Here is an 18568-nt window from a genome sequence, read left to right on the forward strand (position 1 = left end):
AATTCTTCAAGTTGCACGTAAGTAGACACTACAGGGTGACAGGACTCAGCAGGCTGGAGAAAGTGAAGTACTGAAAATAAGGGCAGGTGTCTGTCTACCTTGGATTTCTGACCATCAGCTCAAAGGAGGGCAGGACTATACTACAATGAAAAAGCAGGCCATCACAAACACCTACGCGATTTTCCATACCATTGCCAAATCCAAGAATCACTGAGGGGCATTATTTTCATGGCTTTTTCAAAGAACTGAGATACAAACGGTACCACTGCAAAGCTTTACGTGCTTCTTCCACCCTTGGAGTAAAGCAAACCTTAATTAGGCCAAGAGCATGTGAAGAGCTATAATTAAAAGCTAGCTACAAGCTTTCTTTTCTCCATATGATATAAAATTAATAACCCTAATGGTTTCATGCACCTTTTAAATGAAAGCAAAAAATTGAGGTGAGTACCACACCTGGTTCTGGATGACATTAATTCATGGAGTGAATCTTTTTTCTTTGAGATGGGGTCTGGCTGTGTTGCTCAGGCTGGTATGCAGTGGCACCATATCAGCTCACTGTAACCTCTACCTCCTGGGCTCAAGTCCTACCTAAGCTGGGACTACAGGTGTACGCTGTCACCCCCAGATAATTTTTATAATTTTTGTAGAGATGGGGTTTCAGCATGTTGTGCAGGCTGGTCTTAAACTCCTGAGCTCAAGGGATCTGCTTGCCTTGGCCACCCTAAGTGCTGGGATTTCAGGTGTGAGCCCCTGCCCAGCCAGGAGTGAATCATTTTAAATGCTAAGTTGACTTTTCCCATCTAATAACAAATTCAACCACAAACGATTTGTAACCTTTAGCATGATAACCATTTCCATGGCACTTTCTGGAATGCTACTGAAACATCTCAGGAAACAAGATCACTTGAAACACTTAAAGAAAAAGTAGGGAAACATCACCTTGGGTGGCCCTTCTTAGCCATTAACATCAGCATCCCAAGACATCAGAGCAACAAGATAACTCCTTTCCAAAGAAGGCTGGCTGCTTTGAGTGATAAGAGCTTGATGAGCTGTATTTGTACTACCCGCTGAGCAGAAAAGGTAATGAAAAATAGACCATCCATACTCAAGTTCAACTACATCACAGGACCTAAGGTGCTTTTCTAGGCAATATCTCCAAGAATACGTAGGCTTGACCCTTTTCATAGCTTTGTTTCTGTGTGAGTCCTCAAGTGTGTATTTTTTAGATCTGATACAAGCTTATATTTTTAATGTAAAAACAGAGACTGAGAAGTGCGGCCCAGGTCACACAGCTTTTTGGTACCACTGGCATTAGCACAAAGGAATCCTGACTCTCAGTCAAAATGCACCACAAACAGCAGTTCCAAGCATCTTTGCCCTTCTTCATCTGTTTCTGAATCCTTAGTAAGAGCACGGTAGGGATACTCTGTCCATGAAGAATTCTGTGGTTAAGTAGACCTTTAGCTGCATCATTTTCTTCTGCAGATGTTTCGTTTGAAATTAACAATGAGCAACTCAAAACTGAAAGTATCTACTTCCTCTAGGGTCTAGTTGGTCAATCTTGGCAGTGCCATTAGGGAGTGCCAGGTCAAAGCATGTGGTTTTTAAATTTCAAATCTTTCATGTCGAGAGCATAAGGATGCCCATTTAGATAATTTCACACCCATGATCTCCAAAGGTTTTTTTTTTTCTTCTCTTTGTGACCAGGAACACCCTTGGGTTTCAGCTGAATGTAGTACTCTTGGCTAAGTCAAAAGGACAGGTTCTGTACCCTTTAGAAGTCTTTAGAACAAAGCACAAAGAAACAGCCTATCCTCAGCCCAACCTGAAACAGGGATGTCTGGCATTTTCCCTGAACACTCAAGCCCTGCCCTCTTATGCTGGCAGTTCTTCTCCCTGTTCAGGCCTCCCAGAACTTTCCTTCCATAGAAAGGGAATGGTAAGAGTGCAATAAGCATTAGATGAGTGAGCCCAATATGCGGCATACAGTAGGCGCCATCTGTCTTTGCTATGATCTTAGGCAAATGTTAAGTATTTCTGCTTCCAACTAGGGCTAAGGTGGTGCTCGATGTCCCAGCCAAAGTACACTTTGTGTCATTTAAAGGAAGGTCTCCAGCCTACCCACTAACTCCTGCTTTGCAGAGTTAACCCCTTTAGTTGAAGATCTGTAGATGTGCTCTTAGCTACACCAGCTGCAGAGCCAGTACCTCCAGGGGTTGCAAGGCCAGTTTAGAGGAGTGAAGCCTGGCTCTGGACCAGCCGGAAGGCTTCCTCTCTGCAGACAGCATTCCCTTTCCCTCCCCTGGGTAAGGGTGAGGAATGAAGGATGTCTGGGCTATGTCCTTCTCTCCCTTCTCCCTACTGTGAGGCATTCTCTCAGGGCAGTGTCAGATACACAAGGGACAACTAACTGTTTACTTTCAGGTCCTGAGAAAAGTTACTTTCTCAGCAACAAATTTTAGTTGTAAGGAAACTAAGACTGAGAAGTATTTTAGGCAATGATCAGATGTTCTTGTAAGTACTAATTTCACCAGATATTTCAACTATACCTCTGCTACATGGGAAAAAGAACAGCAAAAAGCTTTTTCAAAGTATTTTGGTAAACAAAGTAATTTTTCAAATAAAATTCAATAATGAACTGCCAGGTTGTTTAAGTGTTTTTCCAAAACCTATTTTCCCACAATAACATATCTATTTTAAGAAAGCCTGAAGGGAAAGAAAAACAACGAGACAGTTTAGAATATTGTTTCCAAAGCAACTGCTCTGTGGTTCCATCAGATGGCCTTCAAAGCCAGAGCCGGAGGAGATGCTTTCACAGCCCACAATTACAGAGGTTAGAAAGTACCAACAAGCATCCAGTCACTAAATGCTCAACTTCTTTCATCTTTCCAATAAAAAACCATCAGAAATGTTCAAAAGAAATTCAAAGGAAAGAAAATGACTTCTGGTTCTAGCAATGTAGCAAACTGAACAAAAGCAGAACCAACTCTGTCACTATAAACACAGAAATGTGGTATAAAACGCAGCAGAAACCCCAACACTACCTATAACGTGAGGTCCCCCCAACAAACTCTTCTTTAGAAAAGAGGAAGTCAGGCCGAGCGCGGTGGCTCAAGCCTGTAATCCCAGCACTTTGGGAGGCCAAGGCGGGTGGATCACGCGGTCAACAGATCGAGACCATCCGGGTCAACATGGTGAAACCCTGTCTCTACTAAAAATACAAAAAATTAGCTGGGCATGGTGGCGCGTGCCTGTAATCCCAGCTACTCAGGAGGCTAAGGCAGGAGAATTGCCTGAACCCAGGAGGCGGAGGTTGCGGTGAGCCGAGATCGTGCCATTGCACTCCAGCCTGGGTAACAAGAGCGAAACTCCGTCTCAAAAAAAAAAAAAAAAAAAAAAAAGAAAGAAAAGAGGAAGTCAGCTTAAATTCAACTCCTACCAAAATTTTTCTTTATGTAGAGAAGGCATGTGTACCTGAGATGACTCCAATGATACTAGTTTGGGATGCTTACACAGATCACTGGCAAACCTTTACTTCTGTTTCAGGAGGTAAAGAGATTTAACATAGACAATAATTATCCCAGAGGTGTCACCTCACAGATGTATCTGTAAGCAAACTTTTAACAGAATACTTAAAAGGCAACACATCAAATGGTTACATTTGGAGATCACTGTCATCTAATCTGCATCATGGGGGAGGGGACAATACTTCCATGTTATGGAATAAAAAAAGAGCAAGCAGTGAACTTTCAGAAGTAAAAGATACACAGCCATTTAAACTAAAAACAAAATAGATGGATGAAACAGATTAGAAACAAATGAAGGAAGTAGGAGTGACTGGAAATTTTCAAAGTACCTAAAAAGAAAAACGATTACCTACAAATGAACAAAAGTGGGACCATAGTAGACTTCTCTGGAATAAATCTTTAAAGTGCTGAGGAAAATAACTATTAATCTAGAATTCTATGCCTTGATAAATATTATTTAAATGTAAAGTCAAATAACATGACACTCAGACTAAGAGACTGCCCTTCATAGAAAGAACTACTTAGAAGGCTAGGTGCGTGGCTCACGCCTGCAATCGTAGCACTTTGGGAGACCGAGTTGGGTGAATCATGAGGTCAGGAGATCGAGACCAGCCTGGCTACCATGGTGAAACCCCATCTCTACTAAAAATACAAAAAATTAGCTGGCCGTGGTGGCAGGTGCCTGTAGTCCCAGCTACTCGGGAGGCTGAGGCACGAGAATCGCCTGAATTCAGGAGGTGAAGGTTGCAGTGAGCCGAGATCCCACCACTGCCCTCCAGCCTGGGCGACAGAGCAAGACTCCATCTCAAAAAAAGTGAAATCTTTTCAGGGATGCATGTACATGCTTGTGTACACATACACACACACACCTCACAGGCAGTTAAAAAAAAAGGAGGGCCAGGTGCGGTGGCTCACGCCTATAATTCCAGCACTTTGGGAGGCCGAGGTGGGTGGATCACGAGGTCAAGAGATTGAGACCATCCTCGTCAACATGGTGAAACCCCGTCTCTACTAAAAATGCAAAAAATTAGCTGGGCATGGTGGCGCGTGCCTGTAATCCCAGCTACTCGGGAGGCTGAGGGAGGAGAATTGCCTGAACCTAGGAGGCGGAGGTTGCTGTGAGCCGAGATCGTGCCATTGCACTCCAGCCTGGGTAATGACAGCGAAACTCTGTCTCAAAAAAAAAGAAGAACTACTTAAAAAAAAAATTGAACCAAAAAAGAACAAATCTTTTCACTCTAGCCTAAGCCAATGAGTGTCTGTGGGGCAGGGATGGGTTGCTAAGGGGCGTATCATCAAAGTACTTTGAAAGGAATGCATCCTAGTCCTTGGGAACAATGAGATGGCCAAAAAGGCTGGGGAAAAAAAAAATCACTCTACTGGTACCACTTTTCCAACAGCATGTGTTCCCTTTGTGTTACTGTGTCACGTTTGTAATCCTCACAATTATAAAATATTTTTCAAAATATTTCAAAATTTTCACTCTTATAATATCTGTTATGGTGATCTGTGGCTATTGAACTTTGATGTTACTATTGTAATTGTTTTGAAGTGCCATGAACCGCACCTATACAAGACAGCAAACTCAGTAAATATTGTGTGTATTTTAGCTGCTCCATAGACTCGCTGTTCCCCCCAACTATCTCCTTCTTCTCTGGCCTCCTTATTCCCTGAGATACAACAATATTGAAATTGGGTTAATAATCCTACAATGACCTCTAAGTGTTGAAGTGAAAAGGAAAGTAGAATGTCTCTCACTTTATATCAAAAGCTAGAAATAATCACACTTAGTGAGGAAGGCAGGTGGAAAGCTGAGATAGGATGAAAGCTGGGCCTCTTTGTACCAGGTTAGCCACGTTGTGAATGCAAAGGAAAAGTTATTGAAGGACATTAAAGTGCTGCTCCAATGAACACAAAAATGATGAGAAAGCATTAATAGCTTTATTGCTGAAAGTGTGACTGGTCTAGGGAGAAGATAAACCAACCATAATATTTCCTTAAGCCAAAATCTAATCCAGAGCAAGCCGATAACTCACTTCAATTCTGTGAAGCCTGGGAGAGGTGGTGAAGCTGCAGAAGGAAAAGGAACACTCATGGCTTCACAGAGGAATTAGATCCTTCTGCACGGTCCTCCAAAGTGAGAGGGAAACTAGGCAAAGGATGGCTCATAAGGTTTCAGGGAAGAAGTCATCTCCTTAACACAAAAAGGCTAGGTCCAGCAGCAAGTGCTGCTACAGACGCTGCAGCCAGAATGATTGAATCTCACAGTCTCTTGTCTTTCAATGGGGAAATTTCATTTCATTTTCATTTAGCACGTTAATATTTTATACCTCGGTTTAGTTGAAGATCACTGCAATGAAATGAGTATTGCCATAAAGTAAGTCACACTATTATTATTTTGCTTTCCCAGTGCATATAAAAGTTATGTTTACATTATAGTCTATTAAGTGTACAATTGCATTTTATCTAAAAAACAAATAAACATACCATAATTCTAAAATGCTGGCCAGGCACTGTGGTACATACCTGTAATCCCAGCACTTTGGGAGGCCGAGGCGAGAGAATTGTTTGAGGCCAGGAGTTTGAGACCAGCCTGGGCAACATAGCATGACCCCATCTCTACAAAAAATTTAAAAATTGGCCAGGCATGGCTTCAACTTGTAGTCCTAGCTACTTGGGAGGCCGAGGTGGGAGGATGGCTTGTGCCCAGGAGTTCATGGTTACAGTGAGCTAAGATCACATCACTGCACTCCAGCCTGCGTGACAAGAGTGAGACCCTGTTTCTAAGAAAAAAAAAAAAAAGATAAATTAAAAATAAAAATGCTGCCTGACACAGTGGTATGTGCTAGAAGTTTAGTGTAGCCTGTTCATCAATGATCTTAGTTAAATCTTCCAGATGTCTGACTGCAGCTTCTATAGCAGTACTTGCTGCTGCACCTTGCCCTTTTGTGTTATGGAGATGATCTTTTCCCTTAAACGCTTGAGCCATCCTCTGCTACTTTCCAGCTTCCTTCTGCAGCTTCACCACCTCTTCCAGGCTTCACAGAATTGAAGTGGCTTGCTCTGGATTAGACTGAATGAATGACTGCATTCCCTATGCATTTATCTGGTCAAAAACCTTACCATATTTGCATAAGGAGATATGTCTAAGAAGATTTTACACACACTATTAACTACACAACCTGCATAAACCTACACAGCTGGGCACAGTGGCTCATGCTTGTAATCCCAGAACTTTGGGAGGCCAAAGTGGGAGAATCGCTTGAGTCCAGGAGTTTGAGACCAGTCCAGGCGACACAGTGAGACAGTGTTTCTACCAAAAATAATAAAAATTAGCCATGTATAGTGGCACATGCCTGTAGTCCCAGCTACTCAGGAGGCTGAGGTGGGAGAATGACTTGAGCCCATGAGTTCTTTTGTGTGTGTGTTTGTTTTTTCTTTTAATTGCATTTTAGGTTTGGGGGTACATGTGAAGGACATGCAAGATTGCTGCATAGGTACACACGTGGCAGTGTGATTTGCTGCCTTCCTCCCCTTCACCTATATCTGGCATTTCTCCCCATGCTATCTCTCCCCAACTCCCCACCCCCGGCTGTCCCTCCTCTATGTCCCCCCAACAGACCCCCATGCGTAGTGCTCCCCTCCCTGTGTCCATGTGTTCTCACTGTTCAACACCCGCTTATGAGTGACAAAATGCAGTGTTTGATTTTCTGTTCTTGTGTTAGTTTGCTGAGAATAATGGTTTCCAGGTTCATCCATGTCCCTACAAAGGACACGAACTCATCGTTTTTGATGGCTGCATAATATTCCATGGTGTATATGTGCCACATTTTCCCAGTCCAGTCTATCATCGATGGGCATTTGGGTTGGTTCCAGGTTTTTGCTATTGTAAACTGTGCTGCAAATGAACATTTGTGTGCATGTGTCCTTATAGTAGAACGATTCATAATCCTTTGGATATATACCCAGTAATGGGATTGCTGGGTCAAATGGAATTTCTATTTCTAGGTCCTTCAGGAATCACCACACTGTCTTCCACAATGGTTGAACTAATTCACTCCCATCAACAGTGTAAAAGTGTTCCTATTTCTCCACATCCTCTCCAGCATCTGTTGTCTCCAGATTTTTTAATGATCGCCATTCTAACTGGCATGAGATGGTATCTTAATGTGGTTTTGATTTGCATTTCTCTAATGACCAGTGATGATGAGCATTTTTTCATATGTTTGTTGGCCTCATGTAGGCCTTCTTTTGTAAAGTGTCTGTTCATATCCTTTGCCCATTTTTGAATGGGCCTGTTTTCTTCTTGTAAATCTGTTTTAGTTCCTTGTAAATTCTGGATATCAGCCCTTTGTCAGATGGGTAGAGTGCAAAAATTTTTTCCCATTCTGTTGGTTGCTGATTCACTCTAATGACTGTTTCTTTTGCCATGCAGTAGCTGTGGAGTTTGATTAGGTCCCATTTGTCTATTTTGGCTTTTGCTGCCAATGCTTTTGGTGTTTTGGTCATGAAGTCGTTGGCTACGCCTATGTCCTGAATGGTTTTGTCTAGATTTTCTTCTAGGGTTTTTATGGTGTTAGGTCTTGTGTTTAAGTCTTTAATCCATCTGGAGTTAATTTTAGTGTAAGGTGTCAAGAAGGGGTCCAGTTTCTGCTTTCTGCACATAGCTAGCCAGTTTTCCCAACACCATTTATTAAAAAGGGAATCCTCTCCCCATTGCTTGTTTTTGTCAGGTTTGTCAAAGATCAGATGGTTGTAGATATGTTGTGTTGCCTCCGAGGCCTCTGTTCCATTCCATTGGTCTGTATCTCTGTTTTGGTACCAGTACCATGCTGTTTTGATTATTGTAGCCTTGTAGTATAGTTTGAAGTCCGGTAGTGTGATGCCTCCCGCTGTGTTCTTTTTACTTAGAATTGACTTGGCTATGCGGGCTCTCTTTTGGTTCCATGTGAAGTTTAAGATGTTTTTTTCCAGTTCTGTGAAGAACGGCATTGGTAGCCTGATGGGGATAGCGTTGAATCTGTAAATTACTTTGGGCAGTATGGCCATTTTCACAATATTGATTCTTCCTAACCATGAACATGGAATGCTTCTCCATCTGTTTGTGTCCTCTCTTATTTCGTTGAGCAGTGGTTTGTAGTTCTCCTTGAAGAGGTCCTTTATGTTCCCTGTCAGTTGTATTCCCAGGTATTTTATTCTCTTTGTAGCAATTGTGAATGGCAGTTTGTTCTTGATTTGGGTCTCTTTAAGTCTGTTATTGGTGTATAGGAATGCTTGTGATTTTTGCACATGGATTTTGTATCCTGAGACTTTGCTGAAGTTGCTTATCAGTTTCAGGAGATTTTGGGCTAAGACAATGGGGTCTTCTAGGTATACAGTCATGTCATCTGCAAATAGAGACAATGTGGCTTCCTCTTTTCCTATTTGAATACCCTTTATTTCTTTTTCTTGCCTGATTGCTCTGGCTAGAACTTCCAGTACTATATTGAGTAGGAGTGGTGAGAGCGGGATTCCTTGTCTAATTCCAGATTTCAAAGGAATGCATCCAGTTTTTGCCCATTCAGTATGATGTTGGCTGTGGGTTTGTCATAAATAGCTTTTATTATTTTGAGATACATTCTTCAGTATCAGATAAACCCTAGTTTATTGAGGGTTTTTAGCATAAAGGAGCCCACAGAGCTGGACTCTGTCTCAAAAAACAACAACAACAAAAATCTTAACCACCTACATATCCATCCAAAGAAACACTTATAAAATGGTGTAATAAATTCCAACACTGAAATACTACAAAGCAGTTAATATGAATTAATTTAATTTATAATTAACTATAATTAACATAATTATATAATTATAATTAAATTAGATTTATATGACTCAAGATAAATTCATCAAAAATGACTGAAAACAATTGACTTGAGTTTAATTATATACCATTCATGTATAGTTTTTAAAAAAACTATCTTAGAATATGCTATGTATTGTCATGTATACAGATATATGCAGTAAAAATATATCCAGAGGAAAACTGTACAAACTTTAGAAGAGGTCTGGAAAGGGACTGTACTTTAGATGCATTTTAGTAATATCTTCTTATTTAAATAAACAAAAAATCAAATATTTATCAGGTGCACAGATATTATCTATATGATTTTATTTTAATTATTTTAAAATAGTTCCAAAATTACAATTTAAAATAAAAATTTTAAAGGAGAAGAAAGAATAAGTTTGGATTTATGACAAGCCAGATGCAGCCATCAACTATCATTTTTTTTTTTTTTCAAAATTACATTTTAAGTGTGCCAAATATTTTAAAACTCATTCTCTCACACTATTCACAACATAACAGTTTTAACTGCAAGGGAGGAAACATACATAGATACTCAAAAAATAATCTTGTCTGTAACCCATGATTTATCTTTGACTGCTAAATAACTTGAAAATGTCATTCTTATGTTTACTTTTTTTTTTGTATCCTAATACTCAGGATACATTTGAAGGAGTAATCACCTATAGTGACAATGGGATAAAACAGATGGGGAAAACACCTTTTCATTCCAGCCTAAGCCAGTGAATGTTGGTGGGGCAAGGATGGGATGCTAAGGGGCATATCATGAAAGTACTTTGAAAGGAATGCATCCTAGTCCTTGGGAACAATGGGATGCCAAAAAGGCTGGGGGGAAAAAATCTCTCTAGAGTTGAGTCGTCTTCCTCAGTACACTCATGGCTTCACAAATGAATTGGATCCTTCGGCACAGTCCTCCAAAGTGAGAGGGAGACTGCCAGGCAGAAGAGGGAGTTTTAAGAGGTAGAGCCCAGAAGAATGAAAGAGCCTGGTGTTGCTGGGGTTTGAGTAGAGCTGAGCATAATGGACTGACTAAGCAAGGCCAGAGTGCCTCCTTCTGAGGAAAGGAGCCAACCATCCTTTCAACAGTGTTCCTGGGGGATTCAAAGCCATGTGCACTGCACAACACTGACCCTGTTTCCTGGCAGCTGCTGCTGAGTCCAAGGATCAGTGTATGAGGCACAGGTGGATCGACGGGGTTGCTCCCTTTTGGACTGTAACAAACGCAATTAGATCCTCTCTGCTTAGGGTCTAAGAGGTCAGAGGCACAGCAGGAGAAGAATAGGCACATTAAATGGCTTCACATGAGGACAGAGCAGCTGTCTAAGAGGGAAACCACCTGTAACATTCTAACAAAGGAGTTAAAAGTGGCTTTGATAGCTCACTGGGCGGGTCGGGGAAACCTGGTCCAGCAGATAAGGCAGAGTGAGGAAAAGCCGCCGTTTGGCACCATATAGGCAGAGGTTCTCAATTTTCAGACTGGAGACAAGAGAAAAGACAGATGGATAGTCTGAAAAATCAGGCTTCTCTTCAGAAGACATATGCCCTGAATCTCAGGGGGTTAAAAGGCACACAAGATTTTTATATTTGCTGTAAAGGCACAATTTTACAAAGCTAAGTAACTAATGCAAACTAAGTTGTTTCTCTTCTATAACTTGAAATTTCATTTCTGAGCCTTCACCATGAATAGTGATATTAGACAACCCCTAATAAGCAAAAGCGAAAAGGATTGCTATAAATCCAATACTTTCAAATTAAAACATACTACTAATTCAAATATGTTCCAAATCAGGGATCAGTGACCTTTTTCCTGGAAATAAACACTAAAGTTAATGAGATAATTAGAAGTAATACCTCCTTCTCTCCGTTTGTTTCTAACAAATACACAAACTATGAACAAGTCTGTATTCCTTCTACATTTTATTCTTTTATTTTTAATTTTTTTTGTTTTGAGATGGAGTTTCGCTCTTGTTACCCAGGCTGGAGTGCAATGGCGCGATCTCGGCTCACCGCAACCTCCGCCTCCTGGGTTCAGGCAATTCTCCTGCCTCAGCCTCCCGAGAAGCTGGGATTACAGGCACGCGCTACCATGCCCAGCTAATTTTTTGAATTTTTAGTAGAGACGGGGTTTCACCATGTTGACCAGGATGGTCTTGATCTGTTGACCTCATGATCCACCCGCCTTGGCCTCCCAAAGTGCTGGGATTATAGGCTTGAGCCACCGCGCCCGGCCTACATTTTAAACTCAGTTTCAAAGTTTTAAAATGTGGATTTGGTTATTTTCCTTCTAGTAAATTTAAAGTTTCAATGACCCACTTTCATTTCCTTCCGATTATCTCCCTTCTTTTTTTTTTTTTTATCTTCTCTTTTATATATATATATATTTTTTATTGCATTTTAGGTTTTGGGGTACATGTGCAGAACATGCAAGATAGTTGCATAGGTACCTACATGGCAGTGTGTTCTGCTGCCTTCCTCCCCTTCACCCACATTCGGCATTTCTCCCCAGGCTATCCCCTCCCCAGCTCCCACCCCCCGCTGTCCCTCCCCTATTCCCCCCAATAGACCCCAGTGTGTAGTACTCCCTTCCCTGTGTCCATGTGTTCTCACTTTTCATCACCCGCCTATGAGTGAGAATATGCGGTATTTCATTTTCTGTTCTTGTGTCAGTTTGCTGAGAATGATGCTCTCCAGATTCATCCATGTCCCTACAAACGACACGAACTCACCATTTTTGATTGCTGCATAATATTCCATGGTGTATATGTGCCACATTTTCCCAGTCCAGTCTATCATCGATGGGCATTTGGGTTGGTTCCAGGTCTTTGCTATTGTAAACAGTGCTGCAATGAACATTCGTGTGCATGTGTTCTTATAGTAGAACGATTTATAGTCCTTTGGATATATACCCAGTAATGGGATTGCTGGGTCAAATGGAATTTCTATTTCTAAGGCCTTGAGGAATCGCCACACTGTCTTCCACAATGGTTGGACTAATTCACTCCCACCAACAGTGTAAAAGTGTTCCTATTTCTCCACATCCTCTCCAGAATCTGTTGTCTCCAGATTTTTTAATGATCGCCATTCTAACTGGCATGAGATGGTATCCCAATGTGGTTTTGATTTGCATCTCTCTAATGACCAGTGATGATGAGCATTTTTTCATATGTTTGTTGGCCTCATGTATGTCTTCTTTTGTAAAGTGTCTGTTCATATCCTTTGCCCATTTTTGAATGGGCTTGTTTTTTTCCTGTAAATCTGTTTTAGTTCTTTGTAAATTCTGGATATCAGCCCTTTGTCAGATGGGTAGAGTGCAAAAATTTTTTCCCATTCTGTTGGTTGCTGATTCACTCTAGTGATTGTTTCTTTTGCCGTGCAGAAGCTGTGGAGTTTGATTAGGTCCCATTTGTCTGTTTTGGCTTTTGTTGCCAATACTTTTGGTGTTTTGGTCATGAAGTCCTTATCTCCCTTCTTTAAAGACTTCTTCCTATTGGCCAGATGTGGTGATTCACATCTGTAATCCCAGCAGTTTGGGAGCCAGAGGTGGGTGGATCACTTGAGCCTAGATGTTCAAGACCAGCCTGGGCAACATGATGAAACCTTGGCTCTATGAAAAATACAAAAAATCAGCTAGGCATGGTGGCATGCTCCTGTAGTCCCAGCCACTAGGAAGGCTGAGATGGGAGGATCACTTAAGTTCAGGAGACGAGGATGCAGTGAGCACCACTGCACTCTGGCCTGGGCAACAGAGTGAGACCCTGTCTCAAACAAACAAACAAATAATAATAAAAAAAAGCCCCACTTCTTCCTGTCTTCTTTAAGTGACAGTTAATTTTATTTGTATTAATCTAGAACTCACTAAAGCAGCTGTGAATTTATGCCACAGAATTAAATAACAAAAATACCTAAGACTACTTGTTAAAAAAAATCTTTACAGCCCCAAATATGCAGATAAGCAGAAAGGTAAATAAAAACTAAAATAATGACCATTACAGATGTGTGCCAACAAGAGAATGGCTCTAACTCCTGGGACATTTCTCTAAAATGAGTTCCACGGTAAAACTCCATGACTGCCCTTCTGTGTCTTAAGCATTCAATGGAGTAGAAATGCTAAGTAAAAAAAGAAAAATGGTCGGGCACGGTGGCTCACCCCTGTAACCCCTGCACTTTGGGAGGCCAAGGCGGGTGGATCACCAGAGGTCAGGAGTTTGAGACCAGCCTGGTCAACTTGGTGAAACCCTATCTCTACTAAAAATACAAAATATTAGCTGGGAGTGGTGGTGCATGCCTGTTCCAGCTACTTGGGAGGCTGAGACAAGAGAATTGCTTGAAACTAGGAGGCGGAGGTTGCAGTGAGCTGAGATTGTGGCACTGCACTCCAGCCTAGGCAACAAGAGTGAAACTCTGTCTCAAATAACAAAATGAAAAAAAAAAAAAAAAAACAGAAAAAGAAAAAGGTATAGCTAAAATGAAATTCAAAGCTTGCAAAAGGACACATGATAATGGATTTACTGGGTTTTACACATGTATAGGAGAAAAATCAAATGTAAATACCACCAACTTGGAGCACTAGGGCTTATTTTCAACGTGGGCATATCTGATTGGATAGCTTTTTGTAAACTTGATTTAAGGAAACATTGCCTCGTCTATTCCCTCTTATGGACTCAAAACTGTGAGTTAAAAATGTAGCTTCCCTATTCTGTATATTTCTTAAATTTCTGAATTCAGTGCTTAGTCACTGCTCAAAGTCTTCTGTTCACACCAAGCTATCAGAGGAAAATCTATACTTTCTATTACAATGTATTTAGAACCCCCTACGTCCACTCAGATACACACAGCTGTAATTTATACAGCATCTTCCTTCTCCTCTTTACCAGGAAACCATCCGCTTAAGAGGGGATAAATGATTGAATTATAGCTATATATCCAGGGCTTAAGAAATATGTAAGGCAAATGCTTAAGTTCTCTAAGAATTAATCATATGAAATATTTTTCTCTATAATGTTGCTATGTGCAATAATAAACTCTTACATAAGAGTTTTCTTAAAGAAATGGTTCTATTATCTATCAATTATGGAAAAGTAAACAGTTCACTCTGAGAAACCTGACAGCTTGCTGTGGTTTGTCCCTTGAACACAGAGATGTGCACAGTGCTGGGGCCAGGAGTCACTCCTGTGCACTTCCCCTGCCTCCAGTCCTGCAATCTCCATCTTGGAGGCTAATTAAACTGCCTTCATTCTAGAATAGGACAGAAAAAAAGGAAAAAAAAGAAGGAGTTGTAAATGTTTCTTGGAGTGTCAAGCATAAAACAATGCTAGTAGTGTCTACCATTATAGTCAGAATGTACCCTGGCTTATGAATCATACATGGGAGAACAAGACACAGATATCCCACAGCTGCAACACCTCTGATAATCAAACATGCTTGCACACGCCCACATTCCTGCACTCTACCGCATGCAGCCAGGAAGACACCATCACGGCCTGAGGCTGATGGAGAATTCATTTTTTCCTCTGAACACTAATTTTAAGATTCATGTTTGTATCCACCCTTTCCCTCCCACCTCTACCTTATTCTTTACTACTCCTTGAAGAACTAAAACCAAAATAAAACACTGAAAACCTATACAGAAATGCTTGAACATTTGTTTTATCCATAGCTTAATTCTCCAGAAGACTTGGAAATAGGTTTGTGTTTTAAGCATGAAAAGTGAGTAGGCTTTCCCAGAAAAATGTATACAAACTGCTTACCACCGGAGAGCAGCTTTCCTCCTCCTTATAGCTTTAAAGGCTATAGTGTTATCCCTTCAAAATAGGGAGAAGGGTTTATTCTGATTTTTCTTCCATTTTTAAGCTATAATATTTGCCTTTGAGATCATCAAATGTGATTTTCAACATTCCAGTAATATAAAATAAATAACTGGGCCTGAACTCACACAGACAATTCAAAACCTAAATGTAGATATCACCAGTCACTCTTCTTAGCTTTTAAAACACAACTGTAAGATTTGCCAAGTTATCAGAGCAGAGGGTGATATGCCACAAAACATACCAAACACAAGTACCACCCACTTCCTTCCTCCTCTACCTTCAAACAAGAAGCAAGCACTTATTAATGCTTAATAATAAAATGCTCTCACATGTGTTTTTCACATTTTGTTCATTTTTCACTCTGTATTTTGCTTGCATGAAAGTATTGCTAAAAATATTTTAATTTTGAATATCATATGAAACATAACAAAAGAATCAATAACAAAGGCTTCTATTTTAGCTATTCTAGAAGGCCTACTTGCATAAACAACTCTGACATTTTGAAAAATCAATTTTAAAACACACTCAAAATGCATTAAGATACTTGCTCATCCAGTTGTCTCTACACCCCAAGTGGCCACCTTTCCTCATTTAGGAATACAATTTGGGACAGCAATATGAGTGCATTTAAGTGAGAGGAAGACTATATTAACCTTTGACTTACCTCACAGAACATATAGAGAGACAGCAGCGTGAGTCCAAGGTTATACACCACTAAAATCCCCCGGCAAGAGAATGGCTGTTTATTCCTCATGTATTTTGGTCCCAGCCATACAATTAGTAAATATATGACAGAGCAGATAAATGTAGGTATATAATTGTCCAGTAGAAACCATCCTTTTACTCTGGTATCTGAAAAAAAAATTATATATAAACATAACCACAACTTTTCAAACATTAAAAATAATTTTCTAACCTCGATGATATAAAAGTCATCTGGTGTTAATGTTCCTAATTCCAATAAAGCAATCAGGAGAGGAGGCATGAATTTTCAATACATATCAAACAAGGTGAAGTTCCTTATTACAGCTCTGAATAACAACATATTATTCATGATTTTTGCTCAGTAAAATCATAATAAACATATTATTTCCAAATAATTTAAGAAGAAAACAAAGAAGGCTACATTTCCCATTAACTGGATTTATTAATCAGGTTTACTGGATTACACATAGGGTGATGAAACCCAAGAAATGGCCGTCACTGAACTCGGAAGTCCTCGATCATCTCAGTCGAGTGTCAGCAAGTGTGGCTAGCATGTGCAGACTCAGAAAATGTGCCGCTTAGCCAGGTTAGTGACACTGGTACTGATCAGAAAGGCAGCATCTGCTATGAGTATAATGGTCAACAGCAGAGGGGACAATGATTTATAAACAAAACAAAGGTCGGATGCAGCGGTTCACACCTGTAATGCCAGCACTTTGGGAGGCCAAGGCAGGCAGATCACCTGAGGTCAGGAGTTCAAGACCAGCCTGGCCAACATGGTGAAACCCTGTCTCTACTAAAAATACAAAAATTAGCTGGGCATGGTAGCACGCACCTGTAATCCCAGATACTCGGGAGGCCTAGGTGGGAGAATTGCTTGAACTTGGGAAGTGGAGGTTGCAGTGAGCTGAGATCGTGCCACTGCACTCCAGCCTGGGCAACAGAGCAAGACTCCATCTCAAAAATAAAACAAAAACAAAAACAAAAACAAAACAAAACATGAAGGTGAAGCAGCAATAATCAGATAAGTGCCTACTTAAAGTGCAGTATTTAAGGAACTGAGGAGTAGTAGCTTGAGAGAGACCTAGGTGGATCCAAGAAAGCTACTGGTATAGGAAGGGCCTCCCCTGCCCCATTCCTTTTTGTAGGCAGGGAGGAGGAGGGAGAGGAAAACAGTGTCAAGTAGCTGCCAGCAGCAAACTGACAGCTCTCCTTGGATGGCGGGAAACTCCTTGGCAGCCAGACACCCTAAGTGTTATCTGTCCCCTGAAAAATTCAACTTCATCCTCTGGATGACCCCAGAGAGCTGCCTCTGAAGCATGCTTCCCTTTACAGCCTGCTACGATCATCCCCCAAAATCTGTGGCTCCTCCATCTCAACTACCTGCCAAGGCTCACAACTCCAGAGCTTGAGGCACATGCAGCATTCACCTCCTGCGTTTACGGAGAAGCGGCAGTTGGGAGGACTTTGACCCCTCCCAGGCTGGATCATCTTGTAACTCTCTCCACTAGTTTTCTCCTTGGTTTCACAGAACAAGGCTCAATAAAGCATATGTCCACGTGAGGAACTGACTGTCAGTCTTCCTTTCTTGCACTGTACACACTAAACTTGCCCAGCATTTCTCTCATGGTTTGCTTTCTTTGGCTTCAGAGGAACTTGCCCTCTACACCCTCCCCATTAGTTATGCTAGGGTCACGTGTTACTGTCAGTTCTGCAGAACTGGTTGTTCTTAGAAGTTGTCAGGGAAGTGGCTGGCCCAAGGGACTGACTTTAAGGGGATGCTTAACACCTTTTGTTCTCAGCTTTGGGCCTTGGCTGTCATTTTAAGAAAACCAGTTCCCACTGAGCAACTAACATTAGACTGTTACATGTTTTGTGTGAACACATATATCAAAAACAATAAACACACACAAATCTCTTTTTTTTTTTTTTAAACTTAAAGCTCTGATTTACACTTTGCTTTATTCATTTTGCCACAGATCTTCATCTTTACAAATTGGCAGGTATTCATCCTTCCATACTGCAGAGTGCTTCCAGGGCAGCTGACCCGAATTCCAGCCCCAGGTGGAGAATCCTTAGGATATATAGTCAATCTGTGGCGGTACTAAACCCCTCTCTGGCGACTGGTTCAGGCAGGAGCATGTGAAGCAACTGTGGCCAGTGAGTTTTGAGGGATGACAGCTGGCAAAGGGCTCTGGGAAATGGCTTCCTTATGTTTAAAATCATAGAAATGAAACATTTTTTGCTTCCTCTGGATGTGCTGCTAGGAGCTACCACAGCCATCCTACAACTATATGAGGTGGGGGACACATTCTGAGGACAGAGCTGCTGATACTTGGGAGTGGCAAAGTAGCAAATGACAAGAACAAGGATCCTCGGTTGTATCACATAGTCCCTGAAATAACTAAGGAATTGCCCTGCCTGCTAATGAAAGCTAGTAATTTTCATTATTGTTTTAGCTATTTAGAGTTGAATTTTTTTGTCCCTTATAGCTAAAGTAAGGCACTATCCCAACCTAAGCACATACAGATGTATCTGACTTATTCTTTTTTGTTCTTTTCAACTGGCCATACATTAGTTTACTTAACTTGTCCCCTACTGACAGACATCCAGATGATTCCTTGACAAATAATGCTGTAATGAGCATCCTGATCTGTATCGTTGCTTAACTGATCAAGGATAAA

At 41.0% G+C, this 18568-nt stretch overlaps 1 protein-coding gene across 4 annotated transcripts in view; it reads right to left on the reverse strand.

Annotated features, from left to right (window-relative positions):
* Positions 1–18568, reverse strand: part of ELOVL5 (ELOVL fatty acid elongase 5) — a 79286-nt gene that overhangs the window by 12687 nt on the left and 48031 nt on the right. For all 4 annotated transcript variants that reach the window (XM_035295903.3, XM_008994583.5, XM_035295902.3 and 1 more), the window contains one exon: positions 15844–16031. In XM_035295903.3, coding sequence (XP_035151794.1) covers positions 15844–15933 — 90 coding nt within the window. In that variant the 5' untranslated portion in view covers positions 15934–16031. The remainder of the gene's footprint in view (positions 1–15843; positions 16032–18568) is intronic.

Source organism: Callithrix jacchus, chromosome 4 (assembly GCF_049354715.1).
Source record: "Callithrix jacchus isolate 240 chromosome 4, calJac240_pri, whole genome shotgun sequence".
In the NCBI taxonomy this organism is placed as follows: Eukaryota; Metazoa; Chordata; class Mammalia; order Primates; family Cebidae; genus Callithrix; species Callithrix jacchus.